The sequence below is a fragment of the Perca flavescens genome, chromosome 1, assembly GCF_004354835.1.
Source record: "Perca flavescens isolate YP-PL-M2 chromosome 1, PFLA_1.0, whole genome shotgun sequence".
Classification (NCBI taxonomy): Eukaryota; Metazoa; Chordata; class Actinopteri; order Perciformes; family Percidae; genus Perca; species Perca flavescens.
Window position 1 is genome coordinate 2,762,606 of NC_041331.1, and position 24,971 is coordinate 2,787,576.

Genomic DNA, 24,971 nt, shown 5'->3' on the forward strand with positions numbered 1-24,971 from the left:
TTAAAACATGAGGGTTAAAGTCATGCATATTAATGAGTCATTGGTAACTAAAGTCGAAAAAAGACAATAAAAGGCAGTTTAATTAGATTAGATTTTGATTGGAATTATTCATCACTGGTAATTGACAGTCCCTTTCGAGAGTCCCTGCGAACGGTTGTATTTATTAATTAGTAGCAAATGCCAACTTTTAAAGCAATTATGTATTAATGTTGCCCCAAGAGGGCTGTGTCACTGTGGCCAATGACACTGGTGTGTTTTTATTTTCTCTTCTATTGATTGATTTATTAATTTGGTTTCGTGATGCATGCCCCTGCTGTCACATTATAAGAAGAATGAGTGGAAAGTGCATTGACTTGATGCTTAGACAAACACCTGAGATCTCCCTAGCAGTGAGGTTGTCTCTCATGGTAGTCAATTGCAAATAGAGACTCTTAAGGGTTTTATTTTCCTTTTATCAAATGGGATTTTAAATCAAATTAATCTTGAGAGTGTCAACTGTTTGGTTTAAAACTGGTTTTAAAGTGAGGCTGAACAGCAGCCACTGTAATTACAACATAATGGCAACTTCAATTTGCCTTCATTTCCCAAGATCCTCCTTAAAAAATATGTTTTAATAATAATAATAATAATAATAATGTATACTTTATTAATCCCGCAAGTCCCAAGGGAGGGGGCTGCCCATGGAAAGGTACCCCCAGCAGTTGGGGGTTCGGTGGCTTGCTCAAGAGTACCTTGGCAGTGCCCAGGAGGTGAACTGGCACCTCTCCAGCTACCAGTCCTCCACCATACATTGGTCCATATGGGGACTTGAAGCCACAACCCTCCAGTTCCCAACGCAACTCCCTACTGACTGAGCTACTGCCATTCATGTGCAAATGTAGTGTAGCAGGAGCACAAGCACACATACGGTCAGCAACTGTACTCAAAGTCAAAAGCAAGAAAGTCAAAGTAGCTAATGTTAGCAGTAACCCCCCGGTACCAGACCACATGGAGCTGTAGCAGCAAAGTCTTGAATCCTGTGTAATGAAATGCGTTTGAATTCATTTTTTCATTTACAAGAGGAATTGTGGTATTTCTTCTTTAAAATATATCACTTTTACTGCTACTTTTCCAGACAAATGTTTGTGTTTTTGTCTTTATTATTTTTACTGTTGAAAATGTGCCATCTGGCTATAGACAGAAATGATGATTATATGTGCATTGCCCTAATAAAATAAATACATCTTAAATCTTTATTCTGGTTTATTTTAAATAGAACCTTAACAGTGAGCAGTGGACAGGATGCCCCAGAAAACCAAGGCCACCAGACAGGCTAGGAGATGAGTTGAAAAAGAGGTAAGCAGTGAGGAGAGTGGAAATTGACAGTTTGATAGACAGTGATAGATGGATTAGGGCAGAGAGAGAGGGAGACAGAAAGCCCCCTCCCCAGCACCACAAAAGTGACTTTCCCCGGCAGCAGACAGGGAATAGAGTCTGATTAGTCAGATGTCAACTGGTGCGAGGCGGCAGAACGCGCCTCCGTTTGGGTGGCAAATGGCATCGGGATAGAACTGGGAACACATCTATTCCTCTTCACGCCAGAGAAGACACCGGCTTCCCTCCCATCCGTGAAGAATAGCAAAACTGCCGTATTTATTTTGGCAAATTCCCATTAGGTGGTCTCAGAGATGCCACTATCTCGAGCCACAGTTACTTTGCCAAGAGGCATGAAAACACACTTTAAATGTATGGGTGCGAGGAATGACAAGGCAACCGGCTTATCAAATGAGACATATTCAGTTCCTCCAACGGGCTGCTACAATGGTGGGATTCGTCTGTGCCGCATGGCCAAAACATTATGACAGCGTTTGGGCTTTCATTTATTCTGACAATTAATGTGTGTTTCCTTTGATTAAGAAAAGAAAGGAACAGATAGAGGATGAGACAGAGAGAGAAGGAGAGGGAGATAGAGTGGAAGAGGACAGGGACAAAAAGTTACAAGCTGTGTACATTTCTGTTCCAATAGCTTTAAGGGCTACATTAAGCTTTATCACAACATACAGCCCCCCTGAAACAATCTGTATGCAAATAAAGCCTTACATCTGGTTTGAGCTGTTTGTAGCTCTGCCGGCAAGATTTTCTACGCAGTCAGTGAGTTTTGCGGTTCGCAGATGTTCTTTAATCTGTAATGGATGCTGGCGTTGGAGCAATCCACTCTGGAGCATGTCTTTAAAACTGTTTATTTGATACGTCTTAATGTTCTTGCACTTCCACAAATTGACTACTGAGCTGTTTAATTCAATCAAAACTCAGCAAATTAACGTATTTAATGCCTCTGTGGATTCAAATGCTAATTGTTTGTGCCATACTCTCGGAGCGATTAAAAACGTTGGTTTACAAAGCGCTATACTGTTGAACAGAGGATTGTGTGTAGCAGGTCAGTGATTCCTTTGACGGAAACAACCCAAGTAGTGGCTCAGGAGGAGATATGGTACGTGTCTCCCTGCAGGTCTCAGTTTTTAAACCCTGCGTGCCAATGAATGCCTAATGGTATGTTGATTTTCAAAATAGGACATTACAATTCACTAGGAACAGTGTTCACATCAGGGGGCCAGAGCACAGTCAGGAGAGGTTACTTACTGACTTCTGTGGCCGTTACTGTGATGTTGTGCCACATGTCCGTCTCCCGGTCCAGCGGTTTGGCCAGTGTGATCTTCCCATCGTCCACGTTGATGTTGAACTGCCTCTCCAGGTCCGTGTGCCGATCGATGAAGTACCTGCAAAGACAATCAATCATCAGAACATACTTTTTTTTAAGATCATTTTAGCATTTTGGTATTTTATAGGACAGCTTAGACATAAAAGGGGAGAGAGAGGGGGAATAACAGCAATGAAGATTTGAGCCTGCTGCTGCTGCAGCGAGGACTGAGCCTCTGTAAACCAGGTGAGCTACCCCAGGCGCCTCCATCATCAGAAATTTGAGCCAAAACTCTTTAGCGACCCACCACTGCAGCATCGTTTGCAACCCAGTTGGGTGTTGTGGCTAACGTTGCTATCCATCAAAAGATATTTGTAGATGAAAGCACGGCAAAAAACAGTTGGAAATCAATAGTTATCTAAGGAATTATTGCAGCCTTCACATGAGCAGCAGGTGGCATTAAAGCCTGATAAGGTTTCAAGAAGCCCTCCCCCACAATCACAGCGACACCTCCCTCCTGCAAAAAAAGACCGTTAGCATGTGATATGTCAGGGTAAGAGATGGGGTGTTAATAACCCTGTTTGTGTGTTGTTAACCCTCTCTCAACACTCAATGGCCCCCAAAGGCTTTGCATTAATGAGTTAGGACAGCATTGTGTCACACAATGGGGGGGATGTGTGTGTGTGTGTGTGGGGGGGGGGTGTTATGGATCTAATGAAGATGAACCAATGACCGGCCTGTTTTGTTGGACCTTGTCTGACCTTTAGTTAAATGATTGTGTTTGCTTTTCAAGCCACCAGACACTTTTTGGTCCCAGTCAACAAAGCCGCACACTTTGAACATTAATCAAGAGACATTGGTGAAGCGTTCCTTATCCTGATTCTGTTTTCTCTGTGACCCTTCCCGGGACACACTGACGTTTTGTGAGAAAGTGTTAAGAATACAGTGGCAAGACTTAAAATAAAAACCCCAAAACTCCAGCAGCGAGTATGAAATTGGAATGCACATAAAAGAGAATTTTTCCGTCGCCACTTGAAGCTGTGAAATCGCTCTTTCATGTTGCTACTCGCACAGCGCCAATTCTTGGGACAAGCCCACACAAAACGGACCAAAAAAAGAATCTGTCATTATGGGTCATCTTTGGTTTCACACGTTTCATTTGCCATTATGCGTGACTGTCATAAACATCCTACTCACCTAAAACACTGGGCCGCCGCGGTGATTCACGTGAGCTAAATACACCGAGTACCGCACAAGTGTTTCCATCCCTCCAGGACAAACTGTCTCTGTTGCTTTCTCTCTCTCTCTGTCTCTCTCTCACAATCTCATCCCCCTCTTACTCACTCAACAGTCAGAAGTTTTTAATTTTTATTTTATTTTTCACCCAGCTGGGTCTCTAGCTCTTCCTAATCCAACCCCCCCCCCCCCCCCACCCCATCCATATCTTTGCAGACCCCTTCCCCACACAGACACACTGTCTCCCTTCCTTCCCAACCCTGGGTCTTATAACAGTGGAACTGCTCATCCCTATCAGTGCAGACCTGTTGGCAGGAACCCTACAGTGTCTCTATGAGAGAAAGAAGAGAGAGAGGGAGGAAGGAAGGGAGGGATACAGAGGGATGGAAGGGGAAAAACGAGAGAGCACCAGAGAAAGCCAAAGACAAAGTCACAATAACAACAATTTATATGAAGGAGGGTTGCTGCTCATACAAGAATGATGGGAAATGAAATAAATAAACCACTGGCCCAGTTTTCCAATTGTTGGGGAGATGTACCGAGCCGTGACATTTCCATTTTTGAGATGAAATGGTGTAAAATCCTCTAGACGCCAGGCTGGGAGAGGTCCATGAGGACCCCCCTCCCCCCCCACCCTTTTCTTTCTCTCTTTTGCCCTGCAGACGCAGCGCACTTTCAAGACAGGCAGACAGCAGCAAACCACCTGGGAGCAGCCTCTCTCCTGCAGAATGAGTGGATCCCAGTCAGACTCTGACAGCCTCACGTGGAAGCGCGGGGAGACAGACCCTGAAATGTTCTGCCACCTGTCACTCAAACTGACAACGTGATGTGAAAAGAATTAAAAGCAAATAAAAAAATGATATCCAGCGTTATACGTGCGTGGTTTTCCTGAGAGTGATGCGAGGATCTGTGCAAATGTGTGCGCACACGTCTCGGGTGTGTGCGCGCCGTCTCGTTGCAGCTTTGCTTTACTTTTCACAGGCCTTTAAAGGGGCTGACCTCAGTCTAACAGTTAAACATGGCGGAGAAGTCCTTTGTGCCAAATATCAGAAAGAAATAAAGCCTTTTTATTTCAGACATCAAAATATATTCAACCTCTATACGAAACAATAGGCTTAACATAACATAATAGGCTAATCAAAATGCATTATGTGTGACAGAAGCAGTTCCATGCATAAAAAAAATAACCATAAGCTGTAATCAGTGAGATCATTATTCATTTTTTTTCGCTCATTTATGGTCCTTTGGTGCATTGATGCGCCGTCTCCGCACTGCATCACCTGTCAATCAAACAGTGTGTCCAGGACATCTTCTCTGCTTGCGTTTCTGTGGGTGGTAATCCTTTAGCCTCTTTAGTGCCGGTGGCTATCATTGCTCATGTTAACTACCCAGTGGTTTTCCTTTTCCATCACATAATGTGTGTCAAAGGATTTTCTCTAGGAAAGATGTACCATTGAACCATTGGAGAGCAAGTGTACAAGCTTTTAGCAATAACAGTTTAACTGCAGTTGTGCTACATGCAGTAACACAAAGCATCACAAACATTTATTAGTGTGACATAGTCTTTTATCTTAAATGCAATCAGTCCCTCCAGAAAAACGCGATTATGCGATCGCATAATTCAATGCATAATCAGCCAAAGTCTGCATATTTATGCGGGGGCCGCATTTTTTCAAATATGACGCACTTTTGCCGCATGAATTGCCGATTTCCGCGCAAAATATGCGGGGCTTGCATGATTTCATAATCCCCTCATTTTCGTTGCAAAAAAGTCACATATTTCTAACAAAATGTTTACTTCACACAAGAGCAGCCATTTCCCCTGTTGCCATGGGAACATTATGAAGTGACGTAATTACCCGACGTGAACATCATCAAAAAGCAAAGTGTTGGGGGAATCACTTTTTTTCTTTTTTAGAACCAAACCGCAGTTTTTACAAATTTCCGCAATTTTTGCAAGTTCCCGCAATTTCATCGCATAAAATTGCATAAATATCCCGCATAATTCCATTGCATTTTTTAAGAAAACGAGTTTCATAATCAAGGACTTTTGCCCGCAACAATCACAAAAAAACTCCGCATTTTTCTCATTGAACAAAACACCGTTCCTAAATTGTAACATTTGTATAGGTTGGTGCGGATGTGCCTGATAAGATGGCAGGATGTGTGTTGAACTGTTAAACTAAAAGACACACTGGGACAGGAGAGATGAAGTATAAAGGGTTAAGGCTGATTCATGCTTCTGCGTCGAATCGACGGCGTACTCCCGCAGACCCCTCCGCGTCGCCGTGAACCCCCCCTCCGAGCCCTCCGCCGTAGCTTGACGTGCACCTCCAAAAATGTGTAACTTTGCGTCGAGGCGACGCAGATCGCAAGGACTGTGATTGGTCAACTGGTCCTGTGTGTTGATAGTCGCTGTTTCAAGCAGCCTACTGTTGGGGGTTAGCAACATGCTAGTTCACTGACATCAGCTTGGCAAATAAACTTAAGGCATATTTTGGTTACAATGACGGGGTTATCCGTTTGTAAAGTGTCTATATGTCAGTAACCTTTTGGAATTAGCACTTCGCCAGCAAGCAGTACTATGTGGGCAGCTGTGCTAGTTAGCTTGCTAACATAACTTGCTAACATAACATAAACTGGCTGGCAGACACCTCGCAAATAACCTCAGGCTTATCACCCCCTAGCGTTATGGCGGTGAAATGCACCGCGATGCAAAAGGGTCACGATGCCATAGGAGCGAAGGCGTAGCTATGGCGTGGAGTTGACGCAGAAGCCTAAAACAGCCTTTAGGGTTGCTCACAATAACCTCCAAGACATTGTGTTGACTGAGCTGAACGACACACAGCATCACTGGACTATTACTGCATGGAGTACCAGCGTGGAACTATTTTTTTAAACAATAAAGTCATATGATAAATGTGTAATATTGTGTCACAGTAGCATAAGTAGTAAAAAGTAATATAGTCAGGAAATGGACTCGGTAATGTCAGTTACAGTACAAAGCGATTCCGAAGAGGGAGAGGGGGGATGACATGAAGCAAAGGGCCTCGGGTCGGATTCGAACCCGGGCCGCTGGCAAAGACTGAGCCTACATGGGGCGCGCACCCTACCAGCTTTACCAACTTAAAAAAAAAAAAGAATTAAATATATTCTGAGTTTATTTTCCCTGTAATATCCCAACCTTTATTCTACAAATATTCCAGTTTTCCACTCTCAGGCCGCCCCCTCTGAGAGTCTTTTTTTATATACAAGCAAAATTGGTATTGTAACTTTAAATGTTCCAAACTTAATTCATTTTAAATCGGAATTGAATCAATTTTGAAAATCATTTGCCGATAACCAGCCTGAATGACAACAAGTTATGTAACGATGATTGTTTTGTGAGAGAACTTTCACACTTAGTTCATAAATTCACCCGAATTCACACGTCTGTGGTGCGAGTCGCCTAGGAACAACAACATAGTTGCTTGGCGGTTATTCTCTGCGCAAATTTGGAATAAACTAATGTGAAAGACTAAAGTAGCTATATGAAACGAAAGGAAATTTAAACAACACTCTTTCAAAGTTTTGGTAAGCCCGCCCCTGAAGCTACTGTATACTCCCGCTACGAGTGACGCTGCAGCAGACGTTAACGTTAACGTTAGCCTACAGAAACTACAGAAAATGAGCCAGATGAGGCTGATGCTTTACGTGGTAACGTTACAAAAAACCTACGGGGTTGTCGCTCTGGGACGCGCCTCTCTGGGACGGGCGAGTCTAATGCTGGGAGGGGAAAAATGACAGCATACTCACTACAAAAAACTGGACTAGACCACTGGTTTTATCCCCGTTAAGAGTGTGAGCTTGTGACTGCAAGTGCCTGTACAAGTTGGAGGGAGAAGAGATGAACAGATCCAGAACAAATGTTTCATTTTAGTTTTTTCCTGCAGAGAACAAAATGCCTCTGTGACGTGCCTGCTTGTTATCAGGTCAGTAATTCCACTAGGACCAAGTAGAACTCATTTCGCCGTCCCCTGAATGCTGACCACTTGTGTTTCAACACTACATTGTATTCAGGTTGGCCTTTCTTTTTTTTCTTTTTTTTACCAAGAATGTGATTTTCCTTGAGCGTTCAAAGTAAATCATGAATAGCAAAATATCAAGTCCTGCGTAATGTACCTTCCTGATATCAAATTTCCATCCCCTTTACATGACTGCTTGTATTACCATATGCAGCGTGTTAGCTGTCAGCTGTGCTAAAACAACATAAGGAAGTCTGCAGTAAGAAATGAGCTTTACAGAATTCCATTACAATTGCCCTTAACCATAAAAGAAGAAAAAAAAGAAGAAAGGGAAAAAATAACAAAGAATGCGTTTAAAATCCAGTGCAGATTTGTGGCAATGCTTGTGACAGTATCAATACTTTGCAGTTTGTGTCAGACAGCCATGGTGACTGCCAGATGACACATTGCGTTTTATTTGTGATCAGTCAGGTAGAAAACGACAGAGCGCTGGCTCCAGATAGAAGTAATACTGAGGGAGGATTTCACGGAGTGCACCTGAAATGTTGTTGGTTGGATGCATTAAGTACAGCTAAGGGCTTGTTTGTCTCCTGAGTGCAGAGGACATGGCAGCCCACCAGAGCACTCGCCCCGAGTGCTCTCGACTCAGACTGGTTCAGTCTGGTCCCGCTGCAAGGGGTGGGGGGGTGGGGGGCGGTGGAGAGGGATTCTAATCAGAGGGGTCGATTGAGAGATTGTTCGGCGGCGGTTCAGGAGAGAAAGTCCACGCTCAGTCTGCTATTACTGCTGCCACTTCACCACTACAGACCCACCTTCACTAACTACACCTTTCATTATTTTTGGGAGCACTTTCTCTTACCAGTCGTTGAAACAGAAAGTTAAAGAATGAGAGGGAGAGAGGGAGGGAAGAAATGAAAATTGTAGGCTGATAAAAGTATAATTTGCGGGTAATTCAAGGTGAATGTGTTGGCTGATTCGTTTTCTGGACAAATATTGAAATATCTACAAAATAGTTACACAGTTAATAAAATACTTTCTTATTTGTAATCAGTTTCAAAGGTGGAAAATAACATCTTTTCTCCAGTAACAGCCCTGTTTGCGTGTTTTTTATTCACCGTTTTTTTGTTACCTTCCCTAAATAAAGACCAAAAGACAGTATTTGCATTTAGAGCTGCAGCCATTCGTCGATTGAGCAATTAGTTGATTGGCAGAAAAATAATCGCCAGCTCTTTTTGACAACTGGTTACATCCTTTAAGTCATTTTTTTCAATCAAAAACTCAAACAATTTTCTGGTTCCAGCTTAATTAATAATTGTTAACTGCAGCCCTGTATGTCCTGCAAAGTCTAATTATTTGGCTTATTGTTTATGGCTTATTGGCTTATTTGTAAGAGGCATTATTGAGGCTACAGCCTTCTGTTAGCCAGTATATCTGGAAGGATTACAACCTTCCAGACTGTAATCATTCTCTCAGCCTGAAGCTCAGAGTTACAGGGTAATACAAAAGCAGTAAAACCAAACGGTATTTGGTGAGGGTTATGCGGCCTATTAAAGCCCTCCATGACAATAGTTTGTTTCATCTCATCCCCCCAACAAAGCAAACACTTGACCTTTGTGATAGATCACGCTCATCTTGAACATTTGTGGGGGGCGTTTGGACTTCAAAGAAAATCACATGTTCCGGCAAAGCAATTTGTTGTGACAAAATGCAAACTGGCAAGAAAATGTCTGGTTGTGCGTGTAATCTTTGAGCATTTTTTTCCCTCCACGCTGATCAGTGGCTTTACAGGAGTTGGCAGACGATTAATGCAGCATTCTCTTAGCCACTTACAACTTCCTCTTCTTTCCCCTGGAGAATAAAATTGATACTTTGAGAATGAGCTGCACTGAATACATCTAACAGTTCTTTTTTTATTTTCAAAAGAGTCTATTCTGTTTCTCAGACTGCAGTGGGACTCTTTGGGGCCCGACAGTCACACTAGGGCTGCACAATTAAACACAATTTTATCCAAAACGCAACATGGACTAGTGCAATATCCAAATCGCAAAGGGGACGCAATATTTGTTAAAGCAAACAAATGTGTCAAACCATCCGGACTACAAATCCTATCCTACAGACTGACAAAAAAGTCTTTGTTTTGTACAGATCCTTGCAAAAATCACACTATAATCATTTACATTTATTTAATTTTACTATTTGTCAATGAAAATGACAATAATGATACAACAAAGGTAATTCCCTCCAATATTGTGGATCATATCAAAATCGCAATATCAGTCAATATAAAGGCAATTACATATTTTCCTCATGTCGTGCAGTCCTAAGTCGCACAAAACCCATGAGCAACAATCGATTCTGAAAATGACAACTTCTACACAAAATTGGGGAAATTGGCATTTAAAGCTATAGCGCATAGTTTCTTTCTCCCCCATGAGGAATTCGAAGTAATGACAACACCACTGTTGTATCCACGTGACACAAGCATTCAGTGATCGCGCACCATAAAAAAGGTTACGCACTAAAGCTTTAAAAACGGAGCACTTTGAGAGTAAGCCAATGACCTCAGGAGAAATGAAAAAAGCAAGACAGAGAGATGTAGAGTGCAAAGAGCTGAGTGACCTGGTGCATAAAGACCTCAGCCTACAGTATGACTTAGTTCCACTGCATCGTGCTCAAAGCATTTAACATGGAAGTAAAACAGGATGTTGATATTTGGACAGTATCGCAGCAGCAAATGTGTGAAGAGATCATGTCAGCAGGGTGCTGCCATCTGCATGCACACTCATTCATTATTCACTCACTTTTTTCTTTCAATAATGATGCACTGAAGGAGGCTAATAACAAGAATGTAGGCAAACGTAACTAGCTATTAACACTGCACACAATTCAGAAGGAAATGCTATTTTGAGGATATGAAATGTAATAATAGGCTAAACCAGACTTTTTCCACTTAAAATTAACACCCCCACACACTCATTTACAATAACAGCCCTGTCAATGTATGTTTTCTTTTTCATATATATTTAAATAAAGACCAAAAGAGCTGCAATGATGAGTTGTTTAATTGATTCGTTGATCAGCTGGTTCATCATTCAGGTCCTTTTTAAATCAAACACTAGAACTCTGGCTCCAGCTTCTCTAGTGTGACAACTTACTGCTCTTCTCTGTTTCATATCATTATAAACTACAGCTGGGCAATATATCTATGTTATATCGATATCGTAATATGAGACTAGAGATCATCTTCGATTTTGGATATCGTAAAATTGTAATATGGTAAGTGTTATCTTTTCCTGGTTTCAAAAGCTGCATTAGAGTAAAGTGATGTACTTTTCTGAAGTCAGCAGACTGTTTTAGCTTTTTTATTATTTGACCTTACCCACTTAGTCATTAAATTGACATGTCTGATGATAATTTATCAAACATCTCATTGTATAAATAACATTTTGTTAAAGCACCAATTATCAACCCTAGAATATCGTCGCAATATCGATATTGAGGTATTTAGTCAGGAATATCGTGATATTTGATTTTCTGCATATCACCCAGCCCTATTGTAAACCTTATTTGTTTAACATCATTGTAAACCTTTGTTTCATATCATCATACAACTCCGTGGCACAAGGTGCTCTCTGCATGCACAAGGGCATCACCGTTCGTATGGCATTGCACATGCTGTAAACACACGGTGGTCTTGCTGACCCCAAACGTTTACGCTTCTCGATTCAGTGCGAAAATAAATGGAAACACCATAAAATGTCTCAAATCAATTCGATATACCAATTTGACCGCAAAACAGCATGTGACGCCATTACGCACAGGTTTTTATTCGCTTTAAAGCCATTGGATGGAAACATACCTTCACCAGCTTTATTTGCTTGAATTTTTTTACCGAACTTCAGATAATTCGATTGACAAGTGGATGGAAACTAAGCTATTGTAAACTTTCTCTGTTTCTTATCATTGTAAACTAAATAACTTTGGGCTCTGGACAAAACAAAAGACATTCGAAGACGCCACTTGCACGAAATTCAGAAGAACATGTTAGATTAAATGTAATGATATACTGGACTTTTATGCATTATTCATGCATTTAGGATGTACAAATAAATAAATAAAAAGCATTAATTTATAATGCAAGCCCTCTCTGTGTCTGTTTGCTTCAGAATTGTTTGATACTTCAACTAAATAATGACCAAAAGACTATTTAGCATTTAAGAACTTGTTTGATGAAGTTGATTATTCAAGTAGTTGATCGGCAGCTGTTTTGACAATTGGCTGATCATATCCTTTTTACTTTTACTCATTAACTCAGCTATCACCCTCTAACAAACACAGACTTGCTCAACAAACATAGGAGCTCTGCTAGGACACCAAATAAGGACAGAGAGAAGCAAAAGATGCCATTACACTTGAAATATAATTCTCTTTTTTACCAGGGTAGGGACATCATGCAACCTCAGGGCTCAATTCCTCCTGGCAATCTCATCACTAAACATGAGGATGCCACCAGAAAAGGAAAAAAAAGAAAAAAGTAGAATGAACCAGCCTTGCTCTATAGCCTCGTCCAATCTATGAAACCCAGCCTACTCTCTGCTCGCCATGCAATTACACACAACCTGTTGAGTGTTGTCCCGGGAATGCAGTCAGCAAGTCGCTGGAGAATTAATGAAAATGCCAAGATGGAGGGAGAGAAATTGCCTGTATAACCTCTCCACAAGGTGCCCTTGTGGTATTTCCAAGAATAAGTCACACAAGAGGAGAGGCATACATTGGAAGTGAAAGTTGTGCTGCCTTCAACTCATAATCTACATCTGTGGAAATGAGAGCAATCATTGGGTTGCTTCCTCATTGCCAAAGACTCTACCGTAGTCTCCAAAGGTCACAGGCATGAGGAGATTTAATTGCATACCTCAGTGTCAACCCTTTTATTAAAACAACTCATTATAGTCTGAAAAGGCTCATTGTTAACCTATACTCCCCATCACTTATTGAAGTTACACTAAAGATCTTTTTCTTTCTCAGTTTTTATTTTTATTTTTTTTACATTGTATAGTGGGGTTGGGGGGAAAAAATCATTGATTCACATATGTATCGTTATTTCTTTTGTTGGAACAATTTTAAAAATCTATTATTTTCCCCAGAACCAATATTCTTTATTTATTTTTTATTTTTAAGATAATTTGTGGGGCATTTCTGCCTTTATTTGATAGGACAGCTTGGATATGAAAGTTGAGAGAGAGGGGGAAGACATGCAGGAAAGTGCGGCAGGTCGGATCTGAACCCTGCATTCCTCTGCGTCAAGGAATAAACCTCTATATATGGGCGCACGCTCTAGGTCAGCTACCCGGGCGCCCATTATTTATTTATTTTTTACCAATGATTCTCCTAAATATTTTCTGTTTATATGGTACTGCAGACGGCGACTACATCATATCCATTTCCAGCAAAAAAAATACATGTTATGTAGACTACTTCTTTACAAATTAAATAAATGTCAAAACAACAATTAGTTTTTAGGAATGTTTATGTAATGTCTCTAGAATTGTATTATTTAGCTTTTGTTTTTGTGAAAGAAGGTAACGAAAATCACAATAATCAATTCTATCCAATCACAATACTTCTAAAATCGCAATGTATGAAAATCGCAATACAAATCCAGTCGGCACCCATGTATCGTGAAAGAATCGAATCGTTCCAGCCTTACTGTATAGCTCAGGTCAGTTAATAGCAAATATGTAAGCAGTAAAGGTAGAGCTCTCTGTAAACTGCATCCACTCTCTTACCTGACGAGGCTTCCAGTAGAGTCTGGGTCCCTGGCGGTGACTGTCCCTATGACCGTGTTGATGGGGGCGTTCTCATTCACTTCCAGTAAATACACTGGTTTAACGAAAACAGGAGGTTCGTCTGAGTCTTCTATCACAATCTTTACTGTAGCTGTGTCCTTGAAGGGCCCACCACTGCTGGGCTCCGAGCGGATGTTGGTGGCTTCAACCTTCAGGGTGAAGGCTCTCTTGGTCTCATAGTCTACAGGCTGTAGGGGGAGGGACAAAGACACAGGTGGTCAAGGGCTGCTTCATTGTCCAGAGGAGGTATTATCCTGCGTCCTGACCTGTCCAAATCACACATGTACAATCTAGGCCTAGTGGTACATTTACTCAAGTACTGTACATGAGTATAGGGTTGGGTATCGTTTGGGTTTTTCCAACACCTGTGCTAAAATTATACTTTTAAAACAGGGCTGGTGCCTTAACAATAAAAAAAAAAAAACTGGCGACAATAAAGTTGTTTATTGCTAAGGCCATATGGTCAAATTTAAATAATATGTTTGAAATAGAATAAAAATCACTTATTTCAACAGTCAATTGATGTTAAACAACAAAAAGTCACATTGGTGTTGTTTCTCCTACAAATCTGATTCAACAAAGTGCACACACACACCGTGTCTTTAGCTGCAGACTGTTGTATGTCTCGGTGTTGGAATCCTTTCCAGTGAAATACAGCCACACGTTAGACCGTTGAGGTTTTAGCATTTTGTCCGTGTTTAAGTCAGCCAGTAGCTAACGGTAGGTTAACATTACCTGCTGCCAAGTATAATGGTAACTAGTGTCACATGCAGTGATGCTTCTGTAGTCTGTAACGTCCGTTTCGGAGCACCAGAGAGCAAAGCAGGCATTTAAGTGGCACCAAAATAAGGCACCAAAAACTGGGTTGTCATTCGATCCGGCAGATACCGGTCCCTTGTTTCGGTAACCAACTCTACTTCAGTATATTTACTTGAATATGTTTGAGTCATTCTATCGTATACTTCTACTGCAATGCATTCCAGAGGAAAATAATGCTTATATTCCTCATGTTGATCTGACAGGTAGACAAATTTTACATGCAAAATATAATGTATGAGTAACTTATAAAATACTATGCATTGTTATAGAACAAAGGGCACTCCACCAATTTTACAACTCAAGTTTAGTTATCGTTATTAAGTTTCATTATGGGCAAGGTGGGGTCCAATGTTTTTGGAGGTTGGTTTTCTGCTGCTTTGATTTTGACCTTTTTATCATTATTTTTATCTGCCTTTTGTGCCCTCTGACTTCATTAAAATGCTATACTTGGCTAGAGTACCATTTTAAACTACCCAACAATATTTATGTAAAGTAAAAGTTACCTCCACCTCAACCAGCTACAACATCATAAACAATACAACAATCTAAAAACGGCCACTCTGCACAATGAGTACATTTACTTTTAATACTTTAGGTATATGTTGCTAAAGAAATGCATCTGTACTTTTATTTAAAACCATTGGGAACAGAGGAATTATATTTGTAAATGAGATTTTTTTCTGTTATTGCTACTTTATTTTTAGTATTTATTTCAACGCTATTGAAATCATATTTATTTTTTGTTAATTTTAACATCATGAGGCATACTGTTTTGAGATGCATCTTCACAAAGATGCTACAGAGAGAAATTAGCATTTACAGTAATGTGAATTGATTGTGTCATTGGCTGCAATTCAAACTTAAAGCACATATGAATAAAATTTGAACATTTCTAAATTAGGCGCCCCCCCCACCCCCCAGTGGTAGTATCCAAAATACCCCGGGCAGACAGTAATGCATGCTGCTATCTTATCCCTGAGCTGTGTCGATTGAGCATCCAAACTGTAAACAATTTTCTCATTTTCTATTAAGAAGAATCATGCCATCATAATCGTTTAAAATAAATTGTAACAACATAACCATTACACACACAGGGGGCTTTAATCTGAAGAGATAGAGTTTGAGAGTGACTGTGATACTGTCTAATGCAGCAAACATAATTTATTTGATCATCATTTTGATTTAAATCAAAGAAACACAATAATTGTAAATTTCAGAGTGGCACAACCTGAAAATATTTTACAACCTTTTTAGGCATGAAAGAACACAAATCTCCCTGCTAATGCTCTCAGTGACAGCAGATTATTAAAGCTTTCATACTGCTTTCATAACCAGCTCACATAAAATACAAACAGGTGCTTATTCAAAACTATCAACAAAAGGTGTAATTCCCCAAAGAGAACTAAAAACATTTTGCACGGAACATGTCATTGTGTGACTGACATATCCGTTTAATCGGAATTTCAATTTCCAATTGCTATGCCAGTATTTCCTTAACAGATGGCTTATCATTAATATTTAAAAGAAAGAGAAGAGTCACAATTTTAGTCTCCTGGCATCTCCGAGGACACCCCGGACTGTCACAATTTCATTCTGAATCACCTCTAGTTGCTCTCATACTACGAGAATAATGGGATCAAGTCACTTCCACGCTCCATAACCGGGATTTATAGGGAACTCAAAAGTGGGCCTTGCCGCTTGAGGGGATAGGAGCTGGCTTGGGGAGAGAAAAGGACGGAGAGGATGGAGATGAACAAAACGAGTAATGTATTAAGTTTGAGAAAGAGGTAGGGAGCAAGAGGGATTGTCCCTGGGGTCAGACAGGGCCAGTGCTGAGAGCTCCAGGGGCAGAAGGGGGTCGGTGCGTGGAGGGGTATTTGGGGGTCCAGCTGTGACTCCTACACTCCTGGCATCAGGAAACTAGTAGGCAGACCAAACCCCTGAAGTCTCTCCAAGCCCACTCCTCCATGGTCGGAGAAGCTATTTGGAACACTTTCATTATTAACCTCCCCTTCGTCTTCTTTTTCTCCTCCTCCGCCTTACTCCTGACACCCAACCTCCCCCCTCTATTCCTTCCTTTTCTCTCTCTGATCCTGCCATCTGTGCTGAGAAAGTACATAGTGTGGCTGGACCTGGAGCCAATGGATTACACTTACATTCAGAGTGTAGTGGCTCGTGGATCGTGGCTGGATAGTCAAAATGATTACATGGAAATGGAGAGCAGGACATTTTTAGTATGAATTATTTGAAAGTCATTTACTTGGTAAAGCTAACTACAATGTAAGTTTATCATTTTCAAATGTTTAAGCTGGTGACTACAGTCACATCTGAATATTGTAATGCTAGCCATTCCACAGGCTTACTGATAGCAACCAACGCTGGGCATACAAAATTCAAGTGATCCGTTCTCAAAATGAAAGCTGCACCGTCTAAGGAAACTTATGGAGAGAGACATCAAGTTGCACTGGCATTACCACAGCATGTTTTCCCCCACCCATGGGGCAGCAGAATAAGCTGTAAACACAACACTGAAATACTGATGAATGTGTTGGCAAACAGTTGCCTATACGTCCAGCAGACACAGAGCAACATTAGCATTGTATTGTGGCCACCTGAATGTAAGCTGAATGTCCAACATTCACTCTCCTTTAGCTCTGTTTTGTATACTCCTGAAAAATAACATATCCGTCTCTCTAGCTGCTGAAGGCTGTGGGCCGTAAAATAATGAGCGAAAAGACAGTAAAACACTCAACAGCTGAGGGGAAATTCAGAGTGGGATGCTAAATCCCTGTAGGTTTGTCACTATGAGCAACAACTTTCACGTTACACATAGTCATTTTATCAATTGTTGAAACAGTCTTGATGAATTATCAGGTCCTCCAAACCGATACGACCACATAGGTTGTTTATTCCTACCCTCTAATACGACACATAGGAGCGTTCCATCAATTAGCGCCCCTAGCAGCGGCAGGAAATACAGGAGCGTTTTTTCATCCTTATACCCAAATGTAAAGGTTGCGGTTTTAAACACATAGTTAAAGTTGTGAAACATTTGCAGATTGGTTAGGTTTAAGCACAAACAATATTGGATATATGGATTGGGGTTTGGGTTAAAATCAGTAAATTTTTTACATTACTGTACTTCACTTTACTGTTTGTGCGTACATGAAGTAATTACGCAGGCGGTTTCCTCCGTGAAGTCAAAATAACTTCATGTTTACTTTTATCTTCCAACAGAACAACGGAACACGAACACCAGTCTCCTTGGTGTAAGTCCTGTGTTTCTTTCACCAATCCACCTAATTAACAGACGTTCTGGCTCTTAATACTACCTGAAATTACTTCCTGCTTTGCTCCTGTAATTATTACGGCGGCCACTAGAGGGCGCCACCTAACAATAAAACGTCGTAATAAGGTGCTAGCACAAATGACCTACGGGGTTGTTTTTCCGGTAGGACAGTCTCTGATAAATGCAGCATTAAGAGTGCTAGTAATTTTCATGGGCTGCATTTCACATTTACATACATAACTCGCCATTAAATTCCATGAAAAATGGCTTCTACCGTATCAATATATTTCAGTATAATTCCCACTTGACAGGCAGAAACAACTAATTGTATTTGTTTCCTGTGTCCTAACAGAGAGGAGAAAGGGGAGAAGGGGACGCTCACTGTTGCTGCTGCTGACATATTTAATTACACCAAATTCACTTGTATGGTTTAAAGAAAACAGTGGTGAACAGCTTTTCTGATTAGCCTAGTTACATTTGATTCATTATTTATATATTTAATATAAATTACAAAATCCAAGAGGCTGCTCTTTTAAATAGTGTATGCTATCCTACCCGTGGAATCAGAATACAAGTCATATTTTGACCAGCTCAAATGATTAATTCAATAAACGCACACAGCGCTTTGAATGAATAATCCAGAGAGAGCCACTTTGATTTGTATTAGCATGCATACTGTTGCACAGCTACTGCTGACTATGAAAAAGTGAATTGCAAGTACAAAAGAAAAACAGTAGAGCTGTGTACGAGACATTTTGGAGTCGAGGTTGCATGGCCAGTTTCAATTCTTAGTGTACTTGTTCCCGGTAAACAACATGGCTTAACCAAATGACGCTAAATTTCTAAATGGGGGACAACAACAAAGAGTTATTCTAGTTTCTCCTGTGTAAACAACCCCTCACCGTCGTATCCCACCCCACATCACCGCTGTGTCATTTTTTCGGGCTCTCTCAAGCGTTAGCATCAAATCGGTATGTACACACAGGCCATTTAGATACTTCAAAGTTCAGCGTTGGCTGCAGGGGTGAAAGCTCAGCATCCCACTAACATCCCTCGACAGGCCTGGGGACTGGTAGATAAAAAGCTTAAAACCCAAACAGCAAAGAATCTCTTGCCTGGCTTGTGCCTCTCCAGCCTCAGTTGGATCAATATGTTTTTAACCTTGCCGCAAAGGATCTGTAATAATTTGAATTCAACGTGAGATGGCAGTTTATAGGCTCATACAGCTTTTGACAGGGGGAAAGAGTTACACTAAGTCTTGTGTTCTGTCACCCTGGTTGCAGGATAACACCAGTGAGGATATAGAACAAAAGAGCAAAAGCACAATTCCCTTTTTTAACTCATCTCAATTTGAGACGCTGCCGTCTGGAGGGATGCAAATACAGTAAGTGTGGAGATGCCTTGCTACTTCTCCCAAAACATTATCATCTATCTTGCTTTAGTGATGTAGGCAACCAACTCACGGGCCGCAGAGAGATGAAGCTGAGAAGGCACGGGAAGAGCAAGTCTCTCTCCGCGGGACATGGAAGTAGAGGTTGCCTAAAAAAATAACACATTTGACATTTGCTTTGTCAACAGTTAGGGATTTTATGACTTTGTGTCGGGTTTGTTCTCCAGCACTGATGTTTTCTTTACTGGCAGTGAATCGTAGTCCCGGCAGATTGCCTAAGCTCGTACATTAGATACATTCCACGTCCCACGCAATTCATTGTTCACACTTTGACAAAGTCACACCACATGTCCTTGGGGTATTGTCATTTTACATCACAGCACAACGGCATACCACATATGATGATGTATAGCTTTTCTCTACAGACACTGAATCAACCATGACTCAAGACTGAAGAACGCCCATCCATCAATCACGTATGATTCAATACATGCAAACATCCTCGACCGAGCCGAGCAGCTATAGACTTAGAATATAGAATGCATGCATTTATAAACAGCTATGGTATCTTTGATGCCATGTGTTCAAACCTCGGTTTGATTTTCCACAGATGTCCTTGAGATACAGCTATGTCTAAACTTGCTCACGGGGTTACAGTGTCATTAAAATGCATCACGGTTTTCAAATGTAAATTTCACACATTTTCCATATTGAGAAAAATAAGGGATTGGGTGCTCTAATTGTCTACAGGCAAGCAATGACATCCAGGCTCAAACCTCTACGGCTTTTATCCTGGAGGAAATATTCATACTGCATTTGTACTGCATATCTAGAAACATTTTACATCATGAGATCATGGGATTCCTATTCTATCAGCAGCAAAGCATGTGTCTTGTTTATACTTCAGAATTAGCTGATTAATACAACGCTATTGATGGGAACATTTCACCAACATCACATTGTACCATGCCATGATATGCTAATGTGTTTGCCTCGAGGTTCGAGATTCAGGTTTTGTGACAGGAATGTCACTAGCTTGCTTTCCTCAAGATCATACACATGGGAATATCTTGAACATATTTAATGAGCATTGCATTTTCTTCACTGAACAACTACTGCTAATCTTCCCTAAAGCAAGGCAATTAACCAGCAACTGCATCACTGAAGTTACTTTGTATACAGTTTTTGCTTATGTCTTAAAGAAAGTAACTATAGCAGCTTGATGCAGGCCAGGGCCGTATGTAGGGTCAGTGGAGATAAGGGGTTTAGCCCTGAAATCTTTAAATGAATCTGGGGTCATGCATTCATAACTATTGCAATATCAATCACTGCTATATGAATAAAGTATTACTATTATTATTATTATTATTATTATTATTATTATTATTATTATTATTATTATTATTATTATATTATTAGTATTATTATTACTATTAATGTTTTTGGTACACCGATGCAATTGAATGCAATCCAATAGATCTGCCATGACATATAATGTTCACATTTCAGAGATGTGTTAATTCAACTATAAGTGTATTAATGAGGCCATAGTTAGTGGTGGTGTTGTTGTACTGGATTGCAATTATAATGGAATGTGTTTCTAATATTCTTCTCATGTTTGTAGATGGGGTTGACAACATTTCAGAAACACCTAACTAAATAACTAATATTCCAGCCACTCTTGGTTTGAAATAAGAGCATTTAAATTTGACTTGTACTGTCAAATCACAACAGGAGTTATCGCAGGACACTTTACAGATAGCATATGGCTAGACCACATTGTAATTAACAAAGACTCAACAATACCCCCCAATTTCCCCCCCAAGCATTAAGTGCGACAGTGGTGTGGAAAAACGTCCTGCAAATTTTGGAATTTATAGAGTGTGGTCTAGACCTACTCTATCTGTAAAATGTCTCAAGATAACTTTGTTACAATTTGATACTATAAATAAAATTGAATTGAATTGAATTTTTACAGGTAGAAACTCTTGGTGGGTGGCCATCTGCCGCTGCTGCTTGGGACACAGAGACACTGATACAGATATACGGAGAAATATAATTCATAATAATTATAGCAGTTGGTATGATGAACAGTGGCAATTATAGTACCAATAAAGGATATAGAAGTATGACTGTATTAAGGCACACCTGAGGGGCTCATGGTTGTTGATGTTTGGGATCCAGGGGAAAGAGGAGAGTCAGGCAGTCAGCAGGTTGGACTGTAACACTTGTGGATCATCATTATCATCGTTACCAGGGACAAGGCGGCGTCTGGTATGTTCAGCTTTCTGAGACATTTAAATGACCATGACTTGCTGTCTTATAATAATCAGTCTGCACATTCGCCCAATGCACTTCAAACTGTAATACTATGGTGAAGTCCCCCAATTTGATTATATATATATACACTACCGGTCAAAAGTTTGGGGTCACTTAGAACATCCATTCCACTCCATTACAGACAGAATACCAGCTGAGATCAGCTGCATTGTTTTTTTAATCAGGGCAGCAGTTTTTAGATTACATTATGTGCTTACATAATTGCAAAAGTGTTCTTGACTATTGTAGAAAGAAGTGGCTGATCTTTAATGCAATATCTACGTTGCCCATTATCAGCAACCATTCATCCAATATTCCAAAGGTACATCCTGTTTACTTACCTGTTATCATTTTAAAAGGCTAACTGAGAAAACATTGGAGAACTCTTTTGCAATTATGTAAGCACATAATATAATCGGAAAACTGCTGCCCTGGTTAAAAAATCAATGCAACTGATCTCAGCCGGTATTCTGTCTATAATGGACTGGAATGGAAATTCCTAAGTAACCCAAAACTTTTCACTATCTATATATATATATATATATATATATTCTACAAGGTTGAAAGCACTTAATTGGAAGTCTCTTTGGAAAAAGGCATCAGCTAAATGACATGTAATGTAATGTAATGTTGTGAGTGAGCACTTTTACAACATAGCTGTCATGTGTTGTGTATACTTTACTTGCTTTGTTAACTGTCAGGACATACGGGCTGGCCACTGGGAGAAAGTAAAGAAAAGGTCTGTAGGGGTAGGGGCTCTCTTTTCCATTCCTGCCGCACTTGGCTCAGGTCATTCCATTTAAAACACATGGGTTTCTATGACTGCATTTAGCACACAAAAAAAAGCCGGGCTTTGCTGGGAACATTTGGCCCTTGCTGCTGCCCATGGCTTAAGCAAATTAGTTTTCCAGCTAACATTAGCGTGTGCACCTGCACCTTGCAAAAACAATTCAATTCAATTTTATTTATAGTATCAAATCATAACAGAGTTATCTCGAGACACTTTACAGATAGAGTAGGTCTAGACCACACTCTATAATTTACAAAGCCCCAACAATTACAGTAATTCCCTCAAGAGCAAGCATTAGCAGTGGCTATTGCGACAGTGGCAAGGAAAAACTCCCTTTTAGGAAGAAACCTCGGCAGACCTAGACTCTTGGTAGGCGGTGTCTGACGGGGCCGGTTGGGGGCGTGATGGCGATAATAGTCGCATTAAAGATAGTGGAACAGTGACTTTGAAGGTAGTAAAACACATTATCGTTAGCTAACAACTGCTGTATGACACAGTCCATGACCCTGTTGTGTTTGACTGTCAGTGACTTATGAGGAGTTGGCTTTAGCCATTGGCAGCGGGCCTCAGGGTCTTACCTTTTTCAGTCGTAGAATCCCTTCTTGTGTCTGCATGTCTGTGACAATCTCGAACATGCCTTGGTCGTCTCCCTCGATGATGTTATACGTTGACTTGGCATTTTCGCCAATGTCTCTATCGTTTGCCTTCACCTTGCCGCCCATTTTCCCTATGGGTAGGTCTTCAGGTATCACAAACTCATACAAACCTAGGGAGGAACACACATAACTCTTTGGTTTCCACAAATGTTGATCAAACTGAACAAAGTTAGGAAAGCATATTACAGTACTACATCATCATTAGACTTTACAGCAGTTGGAATTAGTTTCTGAGGAGCCTGTTTGATTAAATTTACAAAATAACATTTATTTTCCCTAATTATGACCAATCAGAGAAATACTCATTTAAAGCAGCAGTTATTTGTTTCTCCTTCAAATTTGATTTGGGACGTTTAAAGTCATGGCGTTACGTACTTTTAGAGAACTTTGGTGGATTGTCGTTGATGTCCGTTAGCGTGACGGTGACAGTCGTAGTTCCAGACAAGCCCCCCATGTGTCCTCCCATGTCCTTAGCCTGAATGACCACCAGGTACTCCTCTCTCATCTCCCGATCCATCCCATGAAGAGCGATTTTTATGGTCGCTGGAGGTGGAAACATTGATGCAATTATAAACATGACTGATAGACTCTGCACATCATTGTAATGATGCTCATGCAAGTATGCACAAGCACCCACAAGAAAAAGCCAGGCATACTGTAACCTTCACGCCCCCCCTTACTTCCCAGTTTTGTAGGTTGCATTATTTTAGATCATCACTTTACAAAACAAGGACTCCATACAAAGCAGAGGTATATATATATATATATATATAAAATCCCTGGCAGGTTTATTCAGTCTGAGCAGAGCATGGCAAGGTGGCCATGGCTGAGCCAGTCCCAGCACCGAGAATCAGCTGTGTTTGTTTTTTGAATGTGCTGTTCCGCCATCTGCAGTCATTTGTATTCTGATTGAGTGTGAATTATGCTGTCTGTCTTGTATAATCTTGAATATTGTATGCAGAATGGACCTTATTGACTCTGCCACGGCGCTGAATATAAAAAGGGCTCAGCACCGGCATATACGGCTAATCCACTCAGGAAACAGAGGCCCGCAGGATCATCAAATGAATATAAAACCCCTCATAAAATCCAGGCTTTGGCATGACACCGTGCCTTGGTCCTGTGCTGCCTCAGACAATGAGAATATGCTTGGCTATGATGAAAAAAACCGTGGGAGGGGTTAGGATGTTGTCTGTGCCTGCATTTTCTATTCTTCTGATAGATTTTCCTTCGAGATGTAGCACAATTTCAGGGTCAGTTTTGGTTTTGGGAGTCATGCACAACAACCATTATCTAAAAAACTAGAGAATGTGAAGGACATTGTAAACAAAATAGCCACCTAACTTCAACAGCAAGATCACATTGGAGGAAGGCGCCATTACCTTGTTGTGTCACCTCCACCTCAAGCATTAAATGTTGCCATTGCCATAACATCTCCACAGTAATGAACAAACAAGCAAAAATATACAAAAATATGTATGTGTATTTGGTGACCATGGGATCAGCACTAGAGCTGACGATCTTTGCCCGAACGCGGCGGGACCCGATGGGGTCTTAATTTCTATCATTTTACACGTGCTCGGGCTTGCGCCCCGGCTTGTGCGGTAAATGAGCGGTCAGGTGATGCGTTTTGATTAGCGCGAAAATGGATGCTGAGGAGGTGAAACAGAGGCTCTGGAGGACTTATTTTATTTCTTTGTTCCAACTTCCAAGTGGCCTATAGCCGACGTTAGTCATGAATAAATGATGTAAAAAACTATATAAATGACTCATTCTTGACAAAAGGCAAACAAAAGAGCTGTGTGCGGGCGCACATTTGAATAATGTCGGGCTGTAAACGGATTTGGGCTTTTAAAAAGCTGTCAGTCAAAATGTACTTGTCGGGCTCTGGCCGAATTCTGTTGGGCTCGGGCCTTGTCAGGCAGGGCGCCACACTAACTTTTTG

At 40.8% G+C, this 24,971-nt stretch overlaps 1 protein-coding gene across 2 annotated transcripts in view; it reads right to left on the reverse strand.

Annotated features, from left to right (window-relative positions):
* The window catches only part of cdh8 (cadherin 8), a 112,829-nt gene that overhangs the window by 8,377 nt on the left and 79,481 nt on the right, over window positions 1-24,971 (reverse strand). For both annotated transcript variants that reach the window (XM_028575718.1, XM_028575727.1), the window contains 4 exons: window positions 23,402-23,569; window positions 22,949-23,136; window positions 13,704-13,951; window positions 2,620-2,756 (listed from right to left, as the gene is read on the reverse strand). In XM_028575718.1, the coding sequence (XP_028431519.1) occupies window positions 2,620-2,756; window positions 13,704-13,951; window positions 22,949-23,136; window positions 23,402-23,569 (741 nt within the window). The remainder of the gene's footprint in view (window positions 1-2,619; window positions 2,757-13,703; window positions 13,952-22,948; window positions 23,137-23,401; window positions 23,570-24,971) is intronic.